Here is a 22864-nt window from a genome sequence, read left to right on the forward strand (position 1 = left end):
AGCTTAGGGGCAAAAGTGTAACATGGGCCAATCTCAATTTGTTTATTTATGGGTGGCAGCGTAGGGGCGTAAGCCTATCATGGGCCGATCTCAAATTGTGTATTTCTTTCCTTTTAGTTGTATGATTTTTGTTACTCTAATTTTTTGTTCTTCTCTTACCATTTTAGTTAATTTTAAACTATTAAATATAAAAAAAAATAATAAAGAGATAATTTTATAAAACTTTTAATAAAAAACAAAAAATTCAAATTATTTTTCCTTCACACTTCTAAACTAGGCACGAGGATCATCCCTTTTCGCCTCTAATTAGTCTGCGTTAAGCAAATACTCAGAAATTTCGTACAGCAACAGCATACATTAACAGGATTTTTCATTACTCTCCGTACAAACAAAACCCTTAAGCCCGCTCCCCCCTCTCCTCCTCCCTTCGATAACCCTAAATTTTTCTCTTCTCTTTTCTTCCACTATTATTCACCCAGGTACTTTCTTCAGATTACTCTATTTTTTCATGTTTTGTTTTTATATATTTGTTTCTTATTTGTTGTCTGCTGTATGTGTTTGCTTCCAGATCTGTTACTGTTCTTTCCATGTGGTGGACTTGTGGTTCGTGTTCGTTGATTTGTTTTTGTGAAATTTTGTTGAATCTTAATTGTTTCTCTTTTCTGGGTACTATATCTATTTTTGCATCTATTACTTGTTCCTTAATGCTTTGCATCTATTACTTGGTCCTTAATGCTCTTTTGAGGTGTTCTGTCTGTTACGAGGTAATTCTAGACGTTGCTGGGTATCGTTGGTTTTTTTTCTTGCTGAATAAGGGAAATGTGAAGATCTAGGACACCAATAATTTCCAAATGTTCATTGTGTGAATTCCTTTTTGGTGTGAATGATTTTAGTATTTCTTGTTGGAATAGCTGATTTTTCCATCAGCACCATATCAGTATGGCAGGTTCTATCTTGAACACTTAATGCATGTGCTGATTTACTAAAGGTTGCAGACACCTCTGTGTTATTGAGAGGATTTTCTGTGGTTACTATAGCTTTAATTTTCTTACTTGTTGTTTTATTAATAAAAGCAAGCAGGAGGGAGCTGTGTGAGGCAGGAGAAAGTGTCGTTACTTTAACCATGACTAGAATAATATCATTAGATGTCAGAGCTAAAAAACTTGACAAAGGAATGGTGACTAAGGGAGGTCGCAAAAGGAGGATTTTGCTCCGTGCTTTCTAAAAAAGCATTAAGGGACCAAGTAATAGATGCAAAAGTGTAAAGTGTGTGAAGTAACAAATGGGTGGGGTGGACCAATCTTAAATCCAAAAAGGGTAGCAAGGGAGATCTTGGTTGTTTGGGAAATTGAGGTTTAAATAGGTAAGTATACATATTCTTAGAAAGGAAAGAGGATCAAAATACATAATTATAGGAGTAAATCAAGCTATGCTATGTTTACAAGATCCTAGGATAATCTATAATATCTATGAGATTCTAATAATCCTTTTAATGCTATTTAATATTCTCGTTGTTTAGTTTATGTGTTTTAGTTTGACTAGACACAAAGTTTAAAAATGTAATTTGACTTGAATTTTGTAGTATTAAACTAGGATGTGTGTAACATACCAAAAATATTATGTCATGTCATTCGTTTAAGGATGTTTCATTAAGGGTAAAATAGGAATATTGGAATTAAAAACTCACTAAACATATAATGTGCCATTCTTTTTAGACAAACAAAGGACGAGACTTAAAACAAAAATAAGGCATAAATGGAAGGAATAAGTTTTCGTCTTTGGTATGGTTTCTGTAAATGACTATGTAGCATCATGTGTGTGTGTGTTTCTATTGAATTTTTTTTTTTTGAAACTGAGTGTTTCTATTGAATTTTTGAATCTGGGTAACTTTAATGGTCCTTCAAAATTTTGATTTTGGAATTTGAATTGCCTGTTCCTAAGATGCTGAGATACAAGGGTAATCAATATTTTAAGAAACTGTTTATCTCTCATTTTAGAGACCTAAGCTGCAGAGTATATCACTTATGCAGCTTGACATCTTATTGTCACAGGGAGGGGTTGCTGCGGCTACATCCGTATTTGGCTATCATTGATGGATTTATAAAGGTGAGAATTTCCACTTAATCTCATGGCCTGGGAGTTATCTACCTTAAACCACCTTAGCAAAAGAAATTGCATTAGCATAAAGTTGTATTTTGTCTTGGGATCTGTAGATTGCTTGTTAAAATCCTCTCCAGACGTCCATGATATTTTAGTATAAAATAATAGTCACAGTGATTCTTGTATGTTCCATGGTATTTTAGTATAAAATAATAGTCACAATGATTCTTGTATATATATATACCAATTCTTGGTCCTAGGCTCGCTATTTTAGCCATGGGAAGGTAGGATGGTAAGTCTTCTGGCCTCCATCCAATTTAACTGCCCTTTTTACTCATTTCGCTGTGGTTAATTATCTAGGTCAGCGTGAATGTTTTAATCTTATGGTGTTAATTATGATTAAACTATTACTTATCAGCTCTATAAGACTAAATTGAGGATGAAGCTCCTAAAATCCATGTATATTGTAGTTGTTTTCTCTGATATCTGAGGCTACTGTCCTTTGTAAAAAAGTGAAAACCATGGTGCAGAAAATTAAGAAATGATTCTCAATAAATTAAGGGATTTGTTAGGGTATATAAAGCGAAGTTTATATTAGTTGAATACATATGTTTTGTTTTTTATGAAGTAAGTACATTTCATGGATGGCCTCAAGAAGATGCAGAAGTTATAAAAAGGGAGATAAAAAAAGGTTAAGTCAGCTCTAATGCAAAACAGATAAGAGCAGAACTAGGGAGCGGACAAAGTCCAAAATACTGATCAGAGCTATTTACAGGGGTCAGATTGAACCAACTAAACAAATCAAGTAAACATCTAGTCTTCAGGGAGTGGTTACATTTGCCATTCCTTTACACACCATAAATACTAGCAGGTAATTTAGATTTTCTTGATGGCTTTACGGACTTTCCATGTTCTCAAGATTTCATAGGCAACTTTTAAACTGAATGGCATGACCTGAATTAGTCCAAAAATTGAAAGGAACATGCTACAGAATCTGTTTTTATTGAACTTTTTAGAACAAATGATTGGAGTTTTCTGTTCTTTTGACACACATAACACCTATTTTCAAGCTGCATATGGAGATTGTCTTGAGTCAAAGCCCTATTAAGACTGTCCAGCTGAACAGAACTTTTATGGGTAGTTTGTTCTCCAAATTAGTTTTCAAGGCTGTGATTTAATCATCTCATTGTGGGACTTGGAATTGATTTATCTACTAAAAGCCACGTGGGAGGTCTATCGCTGGCCTCCATGGTAGAATCAGTCGGTGGACCTGAGTGGTGGTGGTTTACCCTTATAACGTGGTCTCAAAATATAAGTAATTTCTGCTGGGCCTTTATCTTTTTTTTAGGTTAAGCGTTGGTACAGAAGTGGGCAGATGTTGCTTTGACTGAAAATGTTCCATCTCTTGTATTGCCCCCTTTTAGTTTGTTGATCCTCTGTAGTGTTCACCGTGCAACTGCCCAGTTTTGTTACTAGCTCTAGTAAACCATTCATCTCCCAGTCATGAATATTCAGTCTTAAGTGTAGATCCATGTGTTGCCTTTATTCTTGGAATGGTTGAATCTGGACGCAAGCTATCTGGAAGATGTTTGGAAACTCATCTTTTAATATGTCGTGCTGCTCAACCACTTGTCCTTCCTAATAATGCTATATACTTATAGGATTTGCGCAATTGTTAGCAAAGTTTGATTGTAAACATTTTTTCCCTCCCTTGGAATTTCCACGTTCCTGTAAGGGCATCGTGTTTCTGCTGGATGACCTATAAACTAGGTGTCCGTCATGATAAACACGTAGAGAATGCAATTTTTTTTTTCTTTTTTGGATTCACGTCAAAATCTTAATGGGACATTGAAGTCCCACTTAATGTCAAAGAGGCTCTTTACAATTGCCTTTTTGTCTGAAACACATATGGCGTGTGATGCTATTATAAATCCGATGTTTAATTACAAGAACTTGATTTCCTTCAAGTTTCGATTAGCATGTTATTATTAACTTGAACAACAACTATTGCATAGTTGTTAACATCTGGATGAAGAAAATACTATAAAGAACACATTCGATCTAATTGGGTCATGACTGTGAAAGCAAGTCCTGCATGGATTAGAAGATTGATAAAGTGGTAGCGAGAGTGTTATGTTATCGCACATTGGTTGTGGGATGTGGAATTGGCCTATTTATATGGTTTTAGGCAATTCTCACCTTGTGAGCTAGCTTTTCGGTTTGACTTCAGCTCAAGTTCCATTTTAAAAATATTTTTATTATGATTGAAGAAGATAGCATTTTATGTTGTTGCTAAGAAAGAGCATTTCTTCTTGACTGTTTCCTCTTGATGATCTTAGGTGAAAAAGTTTTAACTAGATTATCCCACAAATGGTAAGGAGTACCTCATCATAGGTAAAATTCTAAGAAATACATTTAAGATTGCAATAATCAAGATTTAGGTCCCTTATGGGCCTTATTAACCCTACCTCTCTTCTGAAAAATGCTCCTAAGCACATTTCCTAGGGTCTCTAACTAAGGTCCCTTAAGGGCTGGCCTTAGTAGCCCTTGCTGCAGTGGACTTTCTCCATTGTAGTTCCTGTAAAATTGATTTCTTTAGTCATATCCCTTTTCTTATTCATGGATAATAGGATCTACGTTCTCCTAGGGGGTGAACATATGCTATTATTGTTTCTAGATCTAAAGCATAGATTTGGAATGATTGAGTATAAAGAAAATGAGCTCTACTATGGATTTGCAAGAGGCTCAAGGAGGTGTCTAAAAACAGAGTAAAGTCTTTCATGTTTTTGTGATGTAGGAATTTCTCAATAAACCTTTTTTGTCTTAGAAATCTAATTAGCATGGGAGATTTATTTCTATCATATCTGTCAAGTGCCAAGAAATAGTAGTAATACCCCCTACGGCGGCAGGAACTCAATGACCACCTCGCCTTTTATTTAGGGGCGGAAAACGTTCCTTTATCAAAAAGCGATTCGATTTTAGGGAAATTTCATAATGTAATTGTTTCTAGGGAGAATGCCGCTGGAGTCTATTGGGGGAGATCCAGCCAGAAAGACTTATTGGATTGGTTATTCGCCCTCGGAAACAAGAAGTTTTGGTTCGGCTCATCATTTTATCCCAGGCTTCTTTCTTTTTCTCAATATGATTCTTCAAAGATGCTAAAATTGACTATCTCATGGAAGGGAGTGAGATGTGAGAGAAAGTCTTACGATCCAACTATCTCTTGTACCTCCTAATTGGCGAGAACTGCGAGCAAATAGAACAACTTTCAAGATTATCAATACCGTTACATAAATCGTAAATGCATGAATGTGATGTGATCCGATCGAGTCGAAGCAGATCGATAAGCAGAACCAAAGACATACCCAGGTTGAAAATAGAAATGTGGTCAACCATATTGAGATAAAGAGCAAGGGTAGGACCCTCAGGATTCCTGATGAAGTAAATTGGATAGAGAGTTCTCTCACGGACTCAGTGAAGATTGCGAGGTCAATAAAATTCTCCAGAGAGTGAGAGTGAGTTTCTGATCATAATGACCACCTAAAGTTGGATTTCCAGTTGTAGTATTAGTTTGGGGTGCCAATAGGAACCTTTTTTTTTTTCGCTTGATAAATATCATATCATACAGCTGCTAGCCGAGGGTGGAGAAGTGCCACACCTTCGTGGATTGCTAAGGAGAGAATAAACCGAGAGGAGAGTTCTTGACTTAATATGTCTTTAGGCCCTCGCTAGGCAAGTAAAGCTCTTTTGCTGCTCTCTCAATAGCATCTTCTTTCCTTCTTTCGGAGTCGATGAAATGGACAGTTCGCGCGGAGCTAGTTAGTGTGTAAGATCAAATAGATCTCTTAACTGGAAGCTATCCCTTTTATAGTGTCATGCCATTCTTCCAATGCCTTTATTCTACCTGAAAATACATTTATTGAGGGATGGATACATTTTTTGACAAAAGTAGAAAGCTTTATTAGTAGTGACCTTTCGATACAAAGATAAAGTTTCAAGGGGTACAAACATCACCTCGTCTTAAGGAAGGGGAACTATAAAAGAGCATAACAGAAAAGCAAATGGGCACAAAGGAGCAATTGATAGGGGATGAGGGAGTATCTCTAAATATTACTGTGTAGTTCGATGACAAGGATATCTTGGGCAATTGCTTAGTTGGAAAATTTTCGAGTGAGGAGGATCCTCGAACTATAAATGATGTAAGAAGATGGCCTATTAATTCTGGAACGATGCACAAAGGGTACAAGTGTAGGATATTAATGTGTTATGGCCTAGTCCCGTGGTGGTATTGTCCACTTTAGGCCTAGGCCTGTCTTGCTTTAAAACACGTCACTAGGGTTTTAAGGCCCACTTAAAGACCTTGTATATTTCTTATGTTTTGCCGATGTATGGCTCTTATCCTACGTGAGAGTGTCACATACACCTCCTTTTATAGACTTAGGGTCCTCGTTGAGGTTTGCCCTGCTACATGGATTCGCCTATACTCGGCTGAGGCTTGCTCTGCCTTTTTGAGATTTACCTAAACTCAGTTGAACTCTGATCCACCATCGACAAGGCTGACACAAGTGACCCAGTACAATCTGCAACGGGCCAGCCCACTAGTGATATTGGCTACCTTAGGACTATGCCCGCACGACTTTAAAATGCATCTCTTCGGTGTAAGTTTGCGTACGTATATAACCAATATCTCTTTTGTGTTTTGCTGATGTTGGACTTTTATCCTAAGCTAGGGTGTGTTAGAATGAATTTTAATTTTTGTTTCTACCTAGGGTTGTTGAAGAACATGTACTGATGAGAGAATGGTGGAGGCAAAGAGGCAACTAAAATTGCAATAGGGACACCAATAACTGGGGCCTTTTCAAATCATAATACGTTTGACTGGTTTTGGATTCTAATAATAGGCTTCCACTTTATCTTTGGTCAAGCTCTCTATTAAAAAAGTCAGTGAAGATGCGGTGGTTGGTTGGAAATGAAGGAAGAAATTGAATTGAAGAATCATTAGAGATGGGCTTGTGTTTGAGTTAAGGTACACTTGAAGATAATTTCGACAATGATTGACATCTACGACGTGAATCTTGTTTTCTCGCTATCCATATGGGTTGAATCTCCATGAGATATCGAAAAATAGAAAAAGGTCAGCTTTGTATGGGTAGATAGAGAACATGTATGGAGTTTCGAGGTGGAGGGGTTGTGTCTACGTCTGTAGAAGCGAAGAGGAAATGGATCCTGCTTGAAAATTTTGTAGGTCGGTGAAAGTACCTTTATTGGCTCTAAGGGTGTTGATGAAAGGCATTTGATTGAGGGTGTTCTTTTAAATAAGTTGGCCCTAGCAGATGATGGCCCCGTTATAGTAAAAGAATATAGTAGTAAATTGGGCCATTTAATTGAGAAAGATCGAAAAATAGGCTTTTTAAATAAAGAAGAAATAAAGCCCATATTCAGGTTATCAAGGACATGAGATTAGATAGGAGGATGTGGGGGACACAAATTAGAATAGAATGTTAATTGGGTAGGAGTGTGGTCGTGCACTAGCCATAAATGGTAGCTTAGAGTTTAGCCGTATGATATACACACTGCTGTTGTTTATTATGTTTCGATTATCGCCTTGTTTTATTGTTGATTTATTATTTTTCTTGTAGATTTTAAACTGTTCTCTTGTTGCTATATTTTCTTCACTGTTTTCCTTCTCTTTATATCTAGATTTGCTACACTTGAGTTGAGGGTCTTTTGGAAACAGCCTCTCCGAGGTAGTGGTAAGGTCTGCGTACACTTTAGCCTCCCTATACCTCAGTTGTGGGGTGATATTGGGTATGTTGTTGTAACAAATAAAGCCTATCGAAAAATTAGCAGCTGAACCCTTTGTTACAAAAATTAACTTGGATGTGATTTTTAAGGCCTCAACTCAAGTTTATTCAGCGAAAGAAGTCGAAAGTTGTTTGGCAAGGGAGAACAACAAAGTTGATAAAAACAAGGTGCAACTAGGAGCGTGTCAAAATTCAGATAATGAGATGGATGCAAGAATCAACTAATGGACTTTCGATGGAGGAGAAAGAAACTAAAGAAATCGAGGATCGAACAGAGGGTCAATTGACAATTGATAGTACATGGTTACTCAGTTCCCCTACAATCTGTCTTGCTAGTATCTGAGGAGTTTATTTCAATAAGCGATCGAGTTATTAAAGATAAGCACCATGAGGTCTCAGGTTCAATTCCCAGCAGCGACAACCACTAAGTGAATTTTTTCCATTGTTCTAGCCTTGGTGGACACAGTTATCTGGTACCTGTTGTTGGTGGGAGGTGGCAGGTATCTCGTGGATTTCGTCGAGGTGCGCGCACGTTGGCCCTGACACCACGATTGTCTTAAAAAAAGCTATTAAAGATAATACGACTCTGTGTGCATAATAGTATAATCATGATGAGCTAAGAATTTGGGGCTGCGTTCAAAGGTTGTGAAAAAATAAGCTTTCGCTTATTGATGTAAGTATATTAAAACAAAGGGTGGAAAAGGAGATAACTTTGGTGGCAGAGACATTGATTGATAAGCAATTGGTCTCAAAAGAGTTCAGAAATTATGAATTTGTCATGAAAGTTGAGGGAGAGCCACAAAGTGATTCAAGAAGCAGGACGGAGAAACACAAAAACTGGTACATAATGATGGTAAATTTTTTATCTTGGAATGCGAGGGGGCTAGGGCTGAACAAGGAGATTAAAAGGAAACCGGAAAGATCATTAGTACATCAGTGGGGAGTAGGTATTTATGTACTTATGGAGACAAAAACAGGGGGAGGGGAGCCTTGAAGTAACTAATAAAGTTGCTGCCATTTGACCAGGAGGTCACAAGTTCATGCCTTGGAAACAGCCTCTGGCAGAATACAAGGTAAAACTGCGTACAATACATTTTTGTGGCGGAGCATTTCCCCAGACCTTGCGCATAGCGGGAACTTTAGTGCATGAGGTTGCCTTTTTAAAAATGGGGGGAGGGGGACAGTGGAAAATTATTTTCAACAATTATGAGGAAATAGATGGGTAGGAGGAACATGGTTGGATTATACATGGCTGATGGATGCGTGTCGGATCCTTCCAAAGTAGTGCATTTTTAAAGGATTCGACATGGGTGGCGACATTTTTGGAGAGTCTGAGCAATATATACGGTATATAAGGATTGTGGGAAATGAAGAGAAGGGAGTTGGGGTGGAAAACAACGACTATCAGGGGGAGGAGGGTCATGGGTCCTTGGGTGGTTTGGGAAACTTTAATGTGGCCAGATTTCCATTGGAGAGAATTGACTAAAATGGAATTATTGGAGCCGTGGCTGAATTCTCGGATTGCACCAACGACTGGAGTTAATATTCCTTCTTTATTTGGGGAATCCTTTATATGGAGGAGGGGTGTGAATCACATGTGTGCTTCTAGGATTGACAAATTCCTTTTTTCATCACTATGGCATAAAAGGTTTCTTTTTTTTTTTTGGACACTGGTAACATTATGGCATGAAAGGTCTCTGCAGATTAACCAAAGTCTGCTTTAAAAAATGGGATCGGATCACAATCCAATTATGCTAACTTGTAGACATTTGAATTTCAAGAAGACATTTTAAGTTTGAAAATTAGTAGCTCAATGTGGAGGGGTTAAGAGGTAAAGTGCAAGATTGGTGGAAATCTTTCAATGTGAGAGGAACGACAGATTTTGTGCTAGCTTCCAAACTTAGTCTTCTTAAAGGCAGGCTTGAGGGATGAAGAAGGATTATATTTTGACCTAAATTAATAACTTGGAAGTCATCCAAAATCAAAGGCCTTTGACTGATGATGAACATGTACATAAGATTGTCCTTTGAGTTTGAGAATTAGCAAGGAATGAGGAAATTGCTTGGACATAAACATCAAGTGTCTAATGGATTAAACATGGAGACAAAAACAGAATGACCACTTCACTTAAAATACTCAACACAGTTGAGACCCTGAAGGTTGATATAGAAGATGTTACTGACTTGTAGGCCATTATAAATTCCATCATGAAATTCTACAAGCAGTTTATTATATAACATGAAGCAATTGTTTGTCTAGGTATGCCATTAGGATGAAAACACTGTTTTAGAGATATGGAATGAAATCATTGGAAAAACAGAGAAGTTAACTTTGTGGAAGTCTCGGTATCTTAGTAGACTCATTTGTTGGAGGCTCTACCAACAAATGTAATGTCTCCATTTCCTATGCCAATTAGGGCAATTGACGTCCTAGACAAATTGAGGATTTCTTATGGATTGGCAATAAAGAGGGCACGAGTCTTCACTTGGTAAAGTGGGAGATAGCTCAACAAAACAGAGATCAAAGAGGTACATGTTAAGAATTTGAAGCTTGCAAATAAATAACCCACTTATGAAATGGTTATGGAGATAAAATGTGGAGCATCAAGCTCTTTGGAAGGAAGTAGTTCAGCAAAAGTTTGGCTAAGGACACTGGTGTTCAAAACATGTTATAGACACATATGGTGTAGGTGAGTGAAGATTGTGTGGAGATCTATTAGATCTCTATGACCCAATTTTAGGAGTACATGTTATAAGATAGGAAATGGCATCACGATTTTATTATGGGAAGATATTTGGACTAGGAATGGAACACTACAAGAACTTTTCCCTAGGTTTTCTCTATTAGTAGCAAACCTGACTGCACAATTGAAGAATTGTAAACACCTCAAAGTTGGGACATATCATTCAGAAGGCTGCTATATGATGGGAAGTGATAAGTGTGGCTAAACTACTGACTCAGGTGAGGACTTCTTGGGCACAAATGTTGAAGCTGATACAATTAGATGGAAGCATCATTTCTTGGAATGTTGACAGTGAAAGGTTTTACATATGGGGGATATTCGAATTGTTAGTTGTTTCATCCTATGTTGCTCGGACTCTTCAAACATGCTGACAGGTGTGTGTTGGATCCTTCAAAAATAGTTTATTTTTGAAGGATCCGACACGGGTGCGGAAACTTTTTTTGGAGAGTCCGAGCAACTTTGGTTTTAACTGGCCTATGGAAGCTTGTGTGGAAGAACATCACATCAACAACGGTGAAATGTTTATCCTGAAGCTCTACAGAAAAAGAAGAATACAATCAGCATCTAGATGTTCTCTGTGTCAAGAGGCATGAAATAGGGGATTTTGTAGGAGTTTGGTAAGTAATATTCACTCAGTAGCTCATTTTTTTTAGGAGGTTGCCAGCATATCCCTCATGAATACAAAGTTACCGTTTTTTTTGTTTTGTTTTTGTTTTTTCCTAATAAAAAGAGCATTCTTTTTGTTGGTAGATGCTATCTCTGTAGCTTTTGAAAACTTCAGGAGAAAGATGGTTTATGTGTCTCTATTTAAGAAATAAATAAATATTGACATGCTAATGGACAATGAACACTGTCGTTTTCTTCGAGAAAAGACATTAAGACACCATCAGGATTGTCCTGAATTTTCAACAAGACACCTAAAGTTTGCGTGAGTCCTATTACCCCACAAAACTAGTTTCAACCATAATAAATAGACTAATTTGACCTATTTTCAGTGCAAGTGCAATGTCACGGATGAGTGGACGCGTGAATGAGTTAAAGTTCACCTCTAAGCCAATATAAAATTGCCATGTGGCATTACCAACTTGTCTTCTCCAAATAAGGCATCTTCTCCAAACATGAAAGAGGATCTACACAGAGTTCTTCCATCAATGTTAAAAAAGAAAAAAAAATGGTGTCTACTCCATCCATTCACTTTAATCAAAACCCCACTCATGCTAACAATTTCTCGCTCTTCGATTTCATATTTCATCTCCCATCATATATCAAAATTTCAATATGCCATAGTTTTGGTCGTAACTTATATTTAGAGAAATTGGAAATCTTTGTGGTGGATGGGTTTCAACTAAAGAGGAGACAGGTTTGAAGAATCACTTGAAGTGGGCAAGAATTAGAATACAAAGGGATGGTCACAATTGCCCTAATCAGGTAGCAATTGAAAGAAAGTTTTTTTATCCCCATCTGGGTGGAGAAGAGAGTTTGATATCAAAAGGCGTCGTCAGAGATCGAGGAAAACAGTGAAGGAACCAGAGGTTCGAATTGTGCTATGGACTATAGGGTAAAAGATTTGTTTCTAACAGAGAAAGGACAAGCTCTTATACCTACAACTGACGAATCTCAGAAAGAGCATGTGAGTGTTTAGTGACACCACCAAGAAAGTCGTGGAATTTGCCTGAGAAAGAAAAGAAAGAAGAGAAGGATTTTGCTGCTGGAAAAAAAATAGATATGGAAGAGTGAAATGGGTAGAAATGTTATGGGTTGGAGTTTTATCCGACCCTATATTAAAAGGATAGAAAAAAATAATATTATATTATTTAATTAGGGAGTGAGATGCACGTTGTGAGGCTGAGAACACAATTGGTGTGAAAGTGTGTATTTATTATGGTTAGGACTAGTTTCGTGGGGTAATAGGACACCCCATAAATTTTAGGTGTTTTTTTTAAAATTCGAGACAACTTTAATGATGTATTTATGTCTATTCTCTTTTGCTTCATTACTTTTTTGGGTGGAATGGAGAGATTGACGAGGATGACATTCAGAGTTACAACAACTATAGGATTTAGGTTGAGCAGGACCAAGAAGGAATACTTGGAGTGCAAGTTCAGTGATTTAACTCATGAGACTGACGTGGTAGTGAAGTTGGATTCTCAGGCCATCGGAAGAGAGATAGTTTTAAGTATCTTGGGTTTATTATCTAGGGTAATGGAGAGATTGATGAGGATATCACACACCATATTGGTGCAGGTGGAAGAAATAGAGGCTCGCCTTTGGAGTTTTTTGTGATAAAAAGGTGTCTCCTAAACTTAAAGGCAAGTTTCACAAAGTGACGATCCGACCGACAATGTTGTATGGAACGGAGTGTTGGTCAGTCAAGAACTCCTACATCCAAAAGTTGAAGGTAGTGGAGATGAGGATGTTGCATTGGGTGTGTGGACTTACTAGGAGATATAGGGTTAGAAATACGATTATTTGAGAGAAGGTGGGTGTGGCTTCGGTGGAAGGCAAGATGCGAGAAGTGAGGTTGAAATGGTTCAAGCAGAGGATGTGCATGGATGTCCCATTACGAAGATGTGAGAGGTTGGCTATGGATGACTTTAGGTGGGGTAGAAGTAGGCCGAAGAAGTATAGAAAGGAGGTGATTAAACATAACGTGGAGGAGTTACAGCTTACTGAGGACATGACCCTAGATGAGAAGGTGTGGAGGACTCAAATTAGGGTAGAAGGTTAGTAGGTGGGAGTGTGTCCTTACTAGTTGGAAGGGATGCTTTGTTTGTCGTCGTGCCAGTAGTTATAGTGCTATGCGCGTGTCTTGTAGTTTCTTGTTTGTGGTGTTTTGGTGATGTTTGTGATTTCAGATAGATAGTTTATAGTACTACTATGTGGATGTCTTGTTTCTGTTATTCTCTATTAGTGTGTTATTCCATTTTGTCTTTTTATTTTTATTACATCTTTTATAGTGTTTTGTCCTGAGCCGAGGGTCTATCAGAAACAATCTCTCTATTTCATCTGAGGCAGTGGTATGGACTTGCCACAATTTACCCTTCTTAGATCACACTTTGTGGGAATACACTAGGTATGTTGTTGTTGTACTTTTTTAGGGGGTTGGGGTTGGGGGTCGATCCCGGGGGAAGTGGCTAAAAATTAACATGACCAAAGATTTGAGGGGTCTTTTGTTAACTTGTTTGGACGTGAGTTGTGTAGGTATTAAATGCCACACAAGTAATACCATGTTTTGTTGTTGGTTAGGAGGTAAGTTATTCATGTATTAAATTAGTGCTGTGTTTGGTTTGCTTGAAACTTGCATAACTAATGTGTTAGAATTGTAGTAGGAACAGTAGTATATAAAATCCTACTTGAAAAAGGATTGCATTGTGGTGTCCTAATTGGAAAAGGATTGCATTGTGGTATCCTAATTGGAAAAGTATTATTGTGTAGTCTCTTAGTTGGAAAAAGATTATAGTGTAGTGTCTATAAATAGGGTCTTAATGTAACAATGTAGATGCATCAATTCAATAATATTTTTTTCTCTTATATTTCTCACATGGTATCATATCCATGTCCTTTACAATCTTGGTAGAGAATCAAAGAGTTTCCGCTATCGTCGGACGGCTATAACCCCTCTGTGCCGCCCTGTTTGGCAATGATCATGTTAGCAAATGATTGGGCCATCGTGCTTTTTTCTAGTGACGATTTCCTCATATCTAATTTGCGTAGCACTGTGCATCTTTTAGGTGACTACAGTTTGAATAGAACTGTTCATCTCTTCAGACTACTACTCATATTTAATTTGCGTACTACTATGCATTTTTTCGGACTATTTTCTCATATTTGAGTTGCATAGCACCGTGCATCTTTTTTGGTGACTCCTCAGATATAATTTGCGTTGGGTCATGCTGTCATTCTGACCCTACCCATATAATTTTTATTTTCCAGTTGGGTTGTGCCTTCATTTTGACCTTACCTATATAATTTCTCTTTTTCAGTAGTGTTGTACTATCATTCCGACCCTACCCATATAATTTTTTCTCAGATTGTGATCACTTTTCAACCATCAAATCTAATAATTCGGCGTGTGAGCATGTTCCGACCAATTTTTTGATGACTTTCTTTTCAAGATCTACTCATTTTTTGATTTCGAGCTGACCTATATATATTTATACCAGTTTTCGGCAATTTTCTTGCGACAGATCGACTTTCCGGCGATGTTTACTACTTTTCTGATCACTTTTTCAGTTTGTTCCTTTTCAACTGTGGTCTGCCAGATGTCCAGAGCGGTCCTTACTAGTTTTCTTGCAGATATCTTCGCCAAGTCTAGTTTTCTTGCAGATATCTTTGACAAGTCTCTCACCGGTCCTCATATTAATTACATCTGTAACAAGTTAGGTACATATGACTTGCATGCGCTAGTTTGAGGGGGAGTGTTAGAATTAGAGTAGAAACAGGAGTAGTATATAGAATCGTACTTGGACAAGGATTTCATTGTGGTGTCCTAATTCGAAAAGGATTATAGTGTAGTCTCCTAGTTGGAAAAGGATTATAGTGTCCTAAGTTGCTCGGACTCTCCAAAAATGTTGCCGCACCCATGTCGGATCCTTCAAAAATACACTATACACTATTTTTGGAGGATCAGACACGCACCCGTAGACATTTTTGAAGAGTCCAAGCAACTTAGATAGTGTCTATAAATAGAGTCTCAATGCAATAATGTAGATACAATAATTCAATAGTATTTTTTTCTCCTATATTTTTCACATAATGCATGTACAAGTAGAGGGAATTTATTTAATGTTTTATGCAAGTAAGAGGGAATTTATTTAATGTTTTATGCAAGATGAAGGTGGAATAATTAGTACATGAATAACTAAACGCTGCTTTATAATACCTGGATAAAATAATACTCAGATTCTCTCATAACTAAGTTATCTCCGCATGACTAATACCTGACATAACTATAACCAACTATCAAACTACCCCTGAGCACTACAGGAGTCTTCTCTGATGTCCATTGAGAACCTTGATATAATGATCCTAAAGGCTTAACAGTTTGATGGTAGGAATTATTGTTCACAGAAGTTGAGAAATTTACATTTGAAAGACATTGATAATATCGAGTACTAATATTATTTTAAACCTTTTTATAGATCTTCTTGGTTCTCTTTTCTTGCGACAATTGTAATAACTTCTGCCATCTTTAAATATATTCTGCTTTTTACTCTTCTTATTTCATTAAATTCACTTTGAAAATTTATGCTGGATCATCGTTTTTGGTAGCATTAAATAAATGCTAAAATAAACTTCGACTCCCTTTTAAGCTTCCCTATTTCAAATGTCATAGAGTTTTGACTTCACCTTGAAAAGGGGATGAAATGTCAGTTATTGGCACTCAAAACCCACTGTAAGCAATTATATATAAGTTTCTTGCTCAAAAGACGGGTTAAATCATATTTACTTTCGCGGATACAAATCCTTATTTCATTTCTTTTGATGAGATCCACTCAATTTTTTCAGTTTGCCACACCTGTAGATTCTTTGTATTCTAACATGCGTTTTTTATATCCAGTTATGGTGTTCTTTGTTTTCATCAAGTGTGGAAAGCATTACAAAGAAATTCAAGAATTTTAAAGACTTCAAAAATTCTTGAAATTTGGTCCAAGGAAAGATCTTTTGGAGTTTATCAGGACAAGGAAAAGAAGCAATTGATTTTATCCAAGTGCAAAATGTCTGAGCAACTCCCAAAGTTGAGTAAAAAGCAATTGAAGACTCAGGATCAAAGACGAATATCTTCAAGTCCCAAGGATCATTCTTCTAGAAAGCAGCTCAGGAAAGGGGAAAACCCTCTCCGAATTCTACCAGAGCATTGTGCAGATGTGAAATGTTCAAATTCATGGATCTGCAAAAATTCTGCATGCAGGGCAACTATTTCTATAGATGACACTTTTTGCAAGAGGTGCTCTTGTTGCATTTGTCACTTATTTGATGACAACAAGGATCCTAGTCTTTGGTTGGAGTGCACATCTGAATCTGGTCCGGGGGACTCATGTGGCCTGACTTGCCACGTTGAGTGTGCCCTCCAACGTGGGAAGGTGGGCGTTGTTGATCTGGGACAACTGATGCAGCTAGATGGGAGCTATTGTTGTGCTTCTTGTGGTAAAGTCTCAGGAATTCTTGGGTAAGTTTCTTTTAGATAAATATAATAATTCTCACTTTCCAATGCTGCTGATATTTTCATTCAGTGCCAATATAAACTAAAGCTACACCAAAGTGGAAGGGCCAGTATATCTCTGTTCCCTTCTTTCCTGGAACATCCTTTTATTTGGATTGGACTTCTGTCTGAAATCCCTTGACCTAACCCGTACTTGATTCACCACTGCCAAGTCTTCCCCAACCTCTTCTGATGCGCCTCTAGGAAGCTTAAGAACCATGAAATGAACTACCCTACGCATGATTTGGAGCTGGCAGTAATTGTATTTTCTCTCGAGATTTATGTGTGTGTGTGTTGAGGGTAAAAATGTGTGACCCAGGAATCTACTCTGCATGCTGTTGACCTACAAAAGGAAGGTTGAAAGAGGACTTATTCCCTTGGCACAAATGTGCAGAGGGAGAAGTCTTGAAGCCATCTCCCTCTGAATTCTTTTATTAGCTTCCTGCCTTCAAGTGTCACATCGCAGTGGTGATGTGAAGATGTTAATTGCTTATCTCTATTCAAATCTTGAATAGTTATTTTAAGTACTAAAGTTAGTTCTTACTTCTTTTGGTTGATTAGAATAGTCAATAGCTCTTTCTTAAATAACATGTAAACCTATAGAAAAAGTCCCGACCTAGTGATAGGCAGTAGTTTCCAGAATTAACTATCATTTCGAGTGAATTTTAGAGTGGCAAGCTGTGGCATTTTTTACAAAGCTAGACCTTATAAATCCTCTTCATTGCAGTGATTCTGCAATTTTACCCATCCATTTTAGCCCTCCTGCATGAAGGGAAGCATTTGTTATTTTCTTGTGAGTAATGCTTGTTAATATTGTCGTGTTTCATTCTCCATTATTGTATCTGTAGTGGTCCTAGAATCGCATAAATTGGTTCTCTTTTGTAATCCACCAGTAGACTTGTTGCAGAAGTTGAACGTTTTTTCTCTTCACCTGTTGATCTTGGTAGGTTTTGGAAGAAACAGCTTTGTGTAGCTAAGGATGCTCGCCGTGTTGATGTCCTCTGCTACAGAATATACCTGAGTTACAGGCTCCTGGACGTGACATCCAGATTTAAAGAACTCCATGAAATTATTAAAGAAGCCAAGGCTAAATTGGAGACGGAAGTTGGCCCAGTGAATGGATCGTCATCGAAGATGGCGCGAGGTATTGTTAGCAGACTTTCTGTTGCCACTGATGTTCAGTCATTGTGCTCGATTGCCATTGAGAAAGCTGATGAATGGCTGCTAACAAAGACTAGCAAACTTCCTAATTCCTCAGGTACCATTTCTTATTTTACTCTTCAAGGTGGCATTATCTTGCGGCAAATTGAAGTTAAGAGTACTTTATTTGTAATACTTTCTCGGTGCTACTTCTTGCCAGAGGGTTCATTTCCTGCAGCGTGCAAATTCCTTTTTGAGGAAGTGACATCATCTTCAGTTGTGATTGTATTGATAGAAGTATCCACTGCATCCTCTGAAGATGTTAAGGGCTACAAGCTCTGGTACTGCAAGGCCAGAGAAGACACTTATACAAAAGAACCTGTCTCTGTCTTTCCAAGAACTCAGAGAAGGATTTTGATATCGAATTTGCAGCCTTGCACAGAGTATTCGTTTCGGATAGTTTCTTATACAGAGGCCAGCGATGTGGGGCACTCTGAGGCGAAGTGTTTTACAAAGAGCGTTGAGATAATTCACAGGAAGTCTAATTCAGTAGCAGGACACAAAAGAAAGGTCAATCAGGATACTGGAGGAACCTCTGGTTCCAAGGAAAGCTACTACACTGGAAAAGACATTGAATTCGATTCTGGCTTCAAGGTCCGTGACCTTGGCAAAATTCTAAGACTTGCATGGGCTCAACAGCAAGGCTGTTTAAAAGGATTCTCTGGACCTGCATCTGCAAAATGCTGTGAGTCTTGTACTGTTAAGCCTGAACCTGTACAGGAAGAGAGGAAGCCATCTACTTCTCGCCAGCTCGACTTAAATGTTTCTTCAGTACCTGATTTAAATGAAGAGTTAACCCCTTCATCCAGAGATGAAGATAACTGCTGCACTTTAGAGCAGACTGTTGAAGCAGATGATGATGCCACTTCCCATGGCATTGAGAGGAATGGTCTTTCCAGATCACATGGTAGTGGAGATTCCCAAAACTGGAACCAGGGGAAGAATGGAGATGCGTCAGTTGTTGATTCTCAGATGGAGGATTGTCGGAAGAGAGGATCTAGCAATAATGGTGACACACACGACTCCGACAGCACCCTAATCAATGGTTCACCTATCCGAATTCGAACAGGAGGCTTGGATGAGAACTTTGAATATTGTGTCAAGATCATCCGCTGGCTGGAATGTCAGGGTCTGATTGAGAAGGAGTTCAGGTTAAAGTTGCTTACTTGGTTTAGCTTGAGATCAACAGTGCAGGAGCGTAGGGTGGTAAATACCTTCATTCAAACGCTAATAGATGATCCAAGTAGCTTGGCTGGTCAATTGGTTGATACCTTTTCAGAAATAGCATCCAGCAAGAGGCCGCAGAATGGTTTTTGTTGCAAGCTTTGGCATTAGCTTATCAAGTGCACAAAGGATCAAAAACTTCTACCTAGATGATAGTAGTCTTACAGACCATCTTGCCGCTGTCTTAACACAATTTTTTCTCTGTAGTCTGTAGTGAATGATTCATTTGTGTAGTGGACAAGCCTGTCCAGCTACAAGATTTGGGTTGTTATTCATGTAGACAGTTCTTGACTTTCTCCGTGGGAGAGAATTAGATTGAAGGAAATTCACATTTGTAGGAAACAATGTCTCTCATTTCTCAGCCTTGATTGCATGAGAAATTCAATTAACGACTTTTTGTACTTGAAAGAAAAGATGAATGGCTGATAGGCATCACAAGGCTTTTTAAGAAGAAAATTTAAACTATGTTTTCCCCCTTACCTTATGTATTTTCTTTTGAATTTATAAATAAATATACGACTTACTAGCTGAAAGCTTATAGTTAAATGGCTCGCAAACTCTAATGAGCTATTTAGTGAATGATTGGTGGCAGTCATGTAAAAGAAGTTGCTTCCATGGAGAATGATGTCTTTAATCTTGTTATGTGAGTTTAACTTCTTTGCCTTATTTTCTTTTAAAGATTGAATTATTAGAGACCGACAGTATTTGTGATACCACTGTAACATATCCGTATCTATGCTAATATACTAGATGGAAGAGCCCGCGCTGGTGAAAATGTTCTCATATTGTATGGAAAAAATTATATATATTACAAACAAACACAAGTATGCCATTATTGATTCTCTGTCACCCATTGCAACATTCAACGTTCCTTTACCATAGTTTACAGTGAAGATATCCGCAATTCTGTGGTAAGGAAGAAACAGATATATTATTAGTTTACTAATAAGACACAATTCTTCAATTTTCATGCGTGCATGTATAAACCGAGTATAGTTATTATTTTAATCCTTCAATCCATCAAGGAAATGGCTCCTTATAAGTGCTCAATATAATTGTTGGCCATAGGATGATGAGAATCGGGTACCTTTGAATAACTAGAACTGTCATAACTACAATCGTTTCATTTTCAGTGGCATTCCTATCTTGAAGGCCCTTTAGTGTCTCCTCTGCGAATTTTTTCTCTGCGACTATCTAAGCGAGCGCCTCCATTAAGTATCTCGCCATAGTTCAATGTCTTCTGTAGTATCAGTTCTGCCTTTTCCCACAAACATAGGCTGAAAAAATCAATAGTTACAATAAAGTTGATGTATATGTCAAAGAGGTCACATGATAACGAAATTTGGTTAAGCACACATATGATGGAGCTGATCCGTGCTTACGTGGAGAAACATCTTTAGTTTAGAACACTGCTTGGAAAATTTAACAACATGCATGGGACCCAATACATTGACACCGATAGCAGTATCGTATCTGTACTAATATGGAATAAACTTTTTTGTTCTAATTTAGAAAAAAGAATTTAATTCTATTTTTACCTTTCATCAAATTTAGTTGTTGCCGCGGAGTTTACAATTATGTCAATTTCTCTGCACCTCATCTTTCTGCTCATAATTATCCCCAAACTATATCGACTTCAAAAGTGTAGAGCCACCTTTAGTAGAGAGCTGGTAAAGAAAGCTTTATTTAAGTGGAACTTTTAGATTGACTAAAGGGTTTGAGTTCGAGAGTTGAACAGGGTTTTCTCTTTTAGAGATGACGCTTTATTTCAAGTAAAATTTTTGGACACAAATTTGAATTAGTCAAAACTAAAGTGACTACCACATACCAAATGCAAAAAAGACGTAGAAAAAGCCAAATAAACACACCATGCAAACAAGAGATCAAGAAAAACTTACACAAGAGCTTTCATATGAGTTAATTTAGCAATTTCACTTTCAACTTATTTCCATGATAAACTGAAACATTTCAAGTTTGATAAATCCCCCTGCCCCTAACACCCAACCAAACCCTTTCCCTCCCCAAAAAAGAACTGCAAGTTTTACAATGTTTTTTTCTTCTTAATAAAATTGTGTTCTTTTCGCCTAATGATATTCAAACTTGTACAGATGAAATTGCGCCAGTGCTATATTATCTTGATTGATTTTTCTACTTTCGAATTTTCTGTAATCAAATTATCAAGTTGGACACAAACTCTATGGAGAGCAAAAAGAGGTTTCCTCCTTATGCTTCAGGATCTCATAGTAACAACAACGAATAACCAAAACTACTAGCAGGAGTAGAAAATTATGGCAGTCCTAATGTCCAAGATATAAAGAAAATAAAGAATGGAGGGAAGAATAGATGAGGTAAGTGTTCTCGAAGAGAAAATCATGTAAAAACGTAGGAGGATTTAAATTAAAAAATAGAAGAAAGAAGAGCAATGGAGTTGGCAAAAATAGCTATTAGATATACATATTGCTGTATGTAGTTTTGACGATGAGCAGATGACTACAAGGGACCAGGCCTTTGGATGTTCATGGCTACAATATAGTTGGTACGTGTGTCTGCACACTTTTGTCCTCTTGTGTTACAAACTGGCAGGTGCTGCTTGTACTGATTAGGTAAAACACCCTGATTTCTGGACCTTAGAAAATTTTCTTGATTTATGGTTTCTAGACCCAATACGACTCATGGGTATGAGCCGCATGTTGGGGTACAAATAGTATGGTCCAGTCGTATGCTAACCAGTGTTGGTTGGTGGAATGGATTTTGGTCACTGGAATGGATACGGCATAGTGGTACGAGTCGTATGGTTGGATACAGATTATTTGGTTCCTTCACTTAACCTTAGATTTGGTAACTTAAGTTGGATCTGAGTACGAGTGGCTCACTGTGAGTTGTAATTTAGGGTATAACTCGTACCGAGGACTCGTATGGTGGATAGTGTTCAATCCTATTAGGATTCGATTCTGCCAGGGGGTGCGGTTGATGGGTACCAATCGTACACTTGAATACGACTTAGGTTTAGGTGTGTCATACCTTGGACAGTGTTGGATCCAAGGGGGAGGCCAAGGGTACGAGTGGTTGGTACCACTCGCACATGGAGAATACGACTCGCAAGGGTCAGTCGTATTCCTATGTCGAAATTTTTGTGCAACTTAAGTGGGGGAAAGCTGGACATTTTTCCACTTATCCTAATAAGGTCCCATAACTTATATTGCACTTGGGAGGTTATTTTTCCTATTATTCTATTCTTAAACACTTGGAAAAACACTCTTAAATCATCTCTAGATTTCTTGGCCAAAGGAAGCTAGGGTTTCATGTTAAGGAGTAAATTGGGGCTTGTCTTGGTGATTTCTCTTCATCATCATCTTGGTTTAAGGCATGTTCTCTTCCCTCATTGTTAGTTTCAACTAAAAGGCATGGTTTTATATAATTTTTTTATGATTTGAATGTTGTATGATTTTAGTTTTTCAAAAATGATTTGAGTAGTTATGGTTTTTCCATGTCTTAATTATGCTTTTATATGCATTAATGGTATTTTTGGATAATTGGTTGCATGGGAACGGTTCTTTGGTAATGGACTTTGATTTTGGAAATACTATACCC

At 37.6% G+C, this 22864-nt stretch overlaps 1 protein-coding gene across 8 annotated transcripts; it reads left to right on the forward strand.

Annotated features, from left to right (window-relative positions):
- The first annotated feature begins 268 nt into the window (after nucleotides 1–268).
- LOC107870734 (VIN3-like protein 1) lies at nucleotides 269–19729 on the forward strand. 8 transcript variants are annotated; one of them, XM_047413111.1, is made up of 6 exons: nucleotides 269–479; nucleotides 2031–2106; nucleotides 2729–2971; nucleotides 16208–16816; nucleotides 17797–18107; nucleotides 18210–19729. In XM_047413111.1, exons 4-6 carry the CDS (start codon nucleotides 16365–16367, stop codon nucleotides 19382–19384), a joined length of 1938 nt encoding a protein of 645 aa, XP_047269067.1. In that variant the 5' UTR covers nucleotides 269–479; nucleotides 2031–2106; nucleotides 2729–2971; nucleotides 16208–16364; the 3' UTR covers nucleotides 19385–19729. The 8 variants fall into 8 exon arrangements, with proteins under 8 accessions (XP_047269067.1, XP_047269066.1, XP_047269064.1 ...); XM_047413110.1 differs by having other exon boundaries at nucleotides 2052–2106; XM_047413108.1 differs by having other exon boundaries at nucleotides 2052–2106; nucleotides 2733–2971.
- The last annotated feature ends 3135 nt before the right edge of the window (nucleotides 19730–22864 follow it).

This window comes from Capsicum annuum, chromosome 5 (assembly GCF_002878395.1).
Source record: "Capsicum annuum cultivar UCD-10X-F1 chromosome 5, UCD10Xv1.1, whole genome shotgun sequence".
Classification (NCBI taxonomy): Eukaryota; Viridiplantae; Streptophyta; class Magnoliopsida; order Solanales; family Solanaceae; genus Capsicum; species Capsicum annuum.

Coding starts and splice junctions, on each gene's coding strand:
- LOC107870734 (XM_047413107.1), top strand. CDS start 16,365: ATGTCTGAGCAACTCCCAAAGTTGAGTAAAAAGCAATTGAAGACTCAG. Junction 16,817..17,796: donor AAAGTCTCAGGAATTCTTGG/GTAAGTTTCTTT, acceptor TGATCTTGGTAG/GTTTTGGAAGAAACAGCTTT. Junction 18,108..18,209: donor CAAACTTCCTAATTCCTCAG/GTACCATTTCTT, acceptor ACTTCTTGCCAG/AGGGTTCATTTCCTGCAGCG.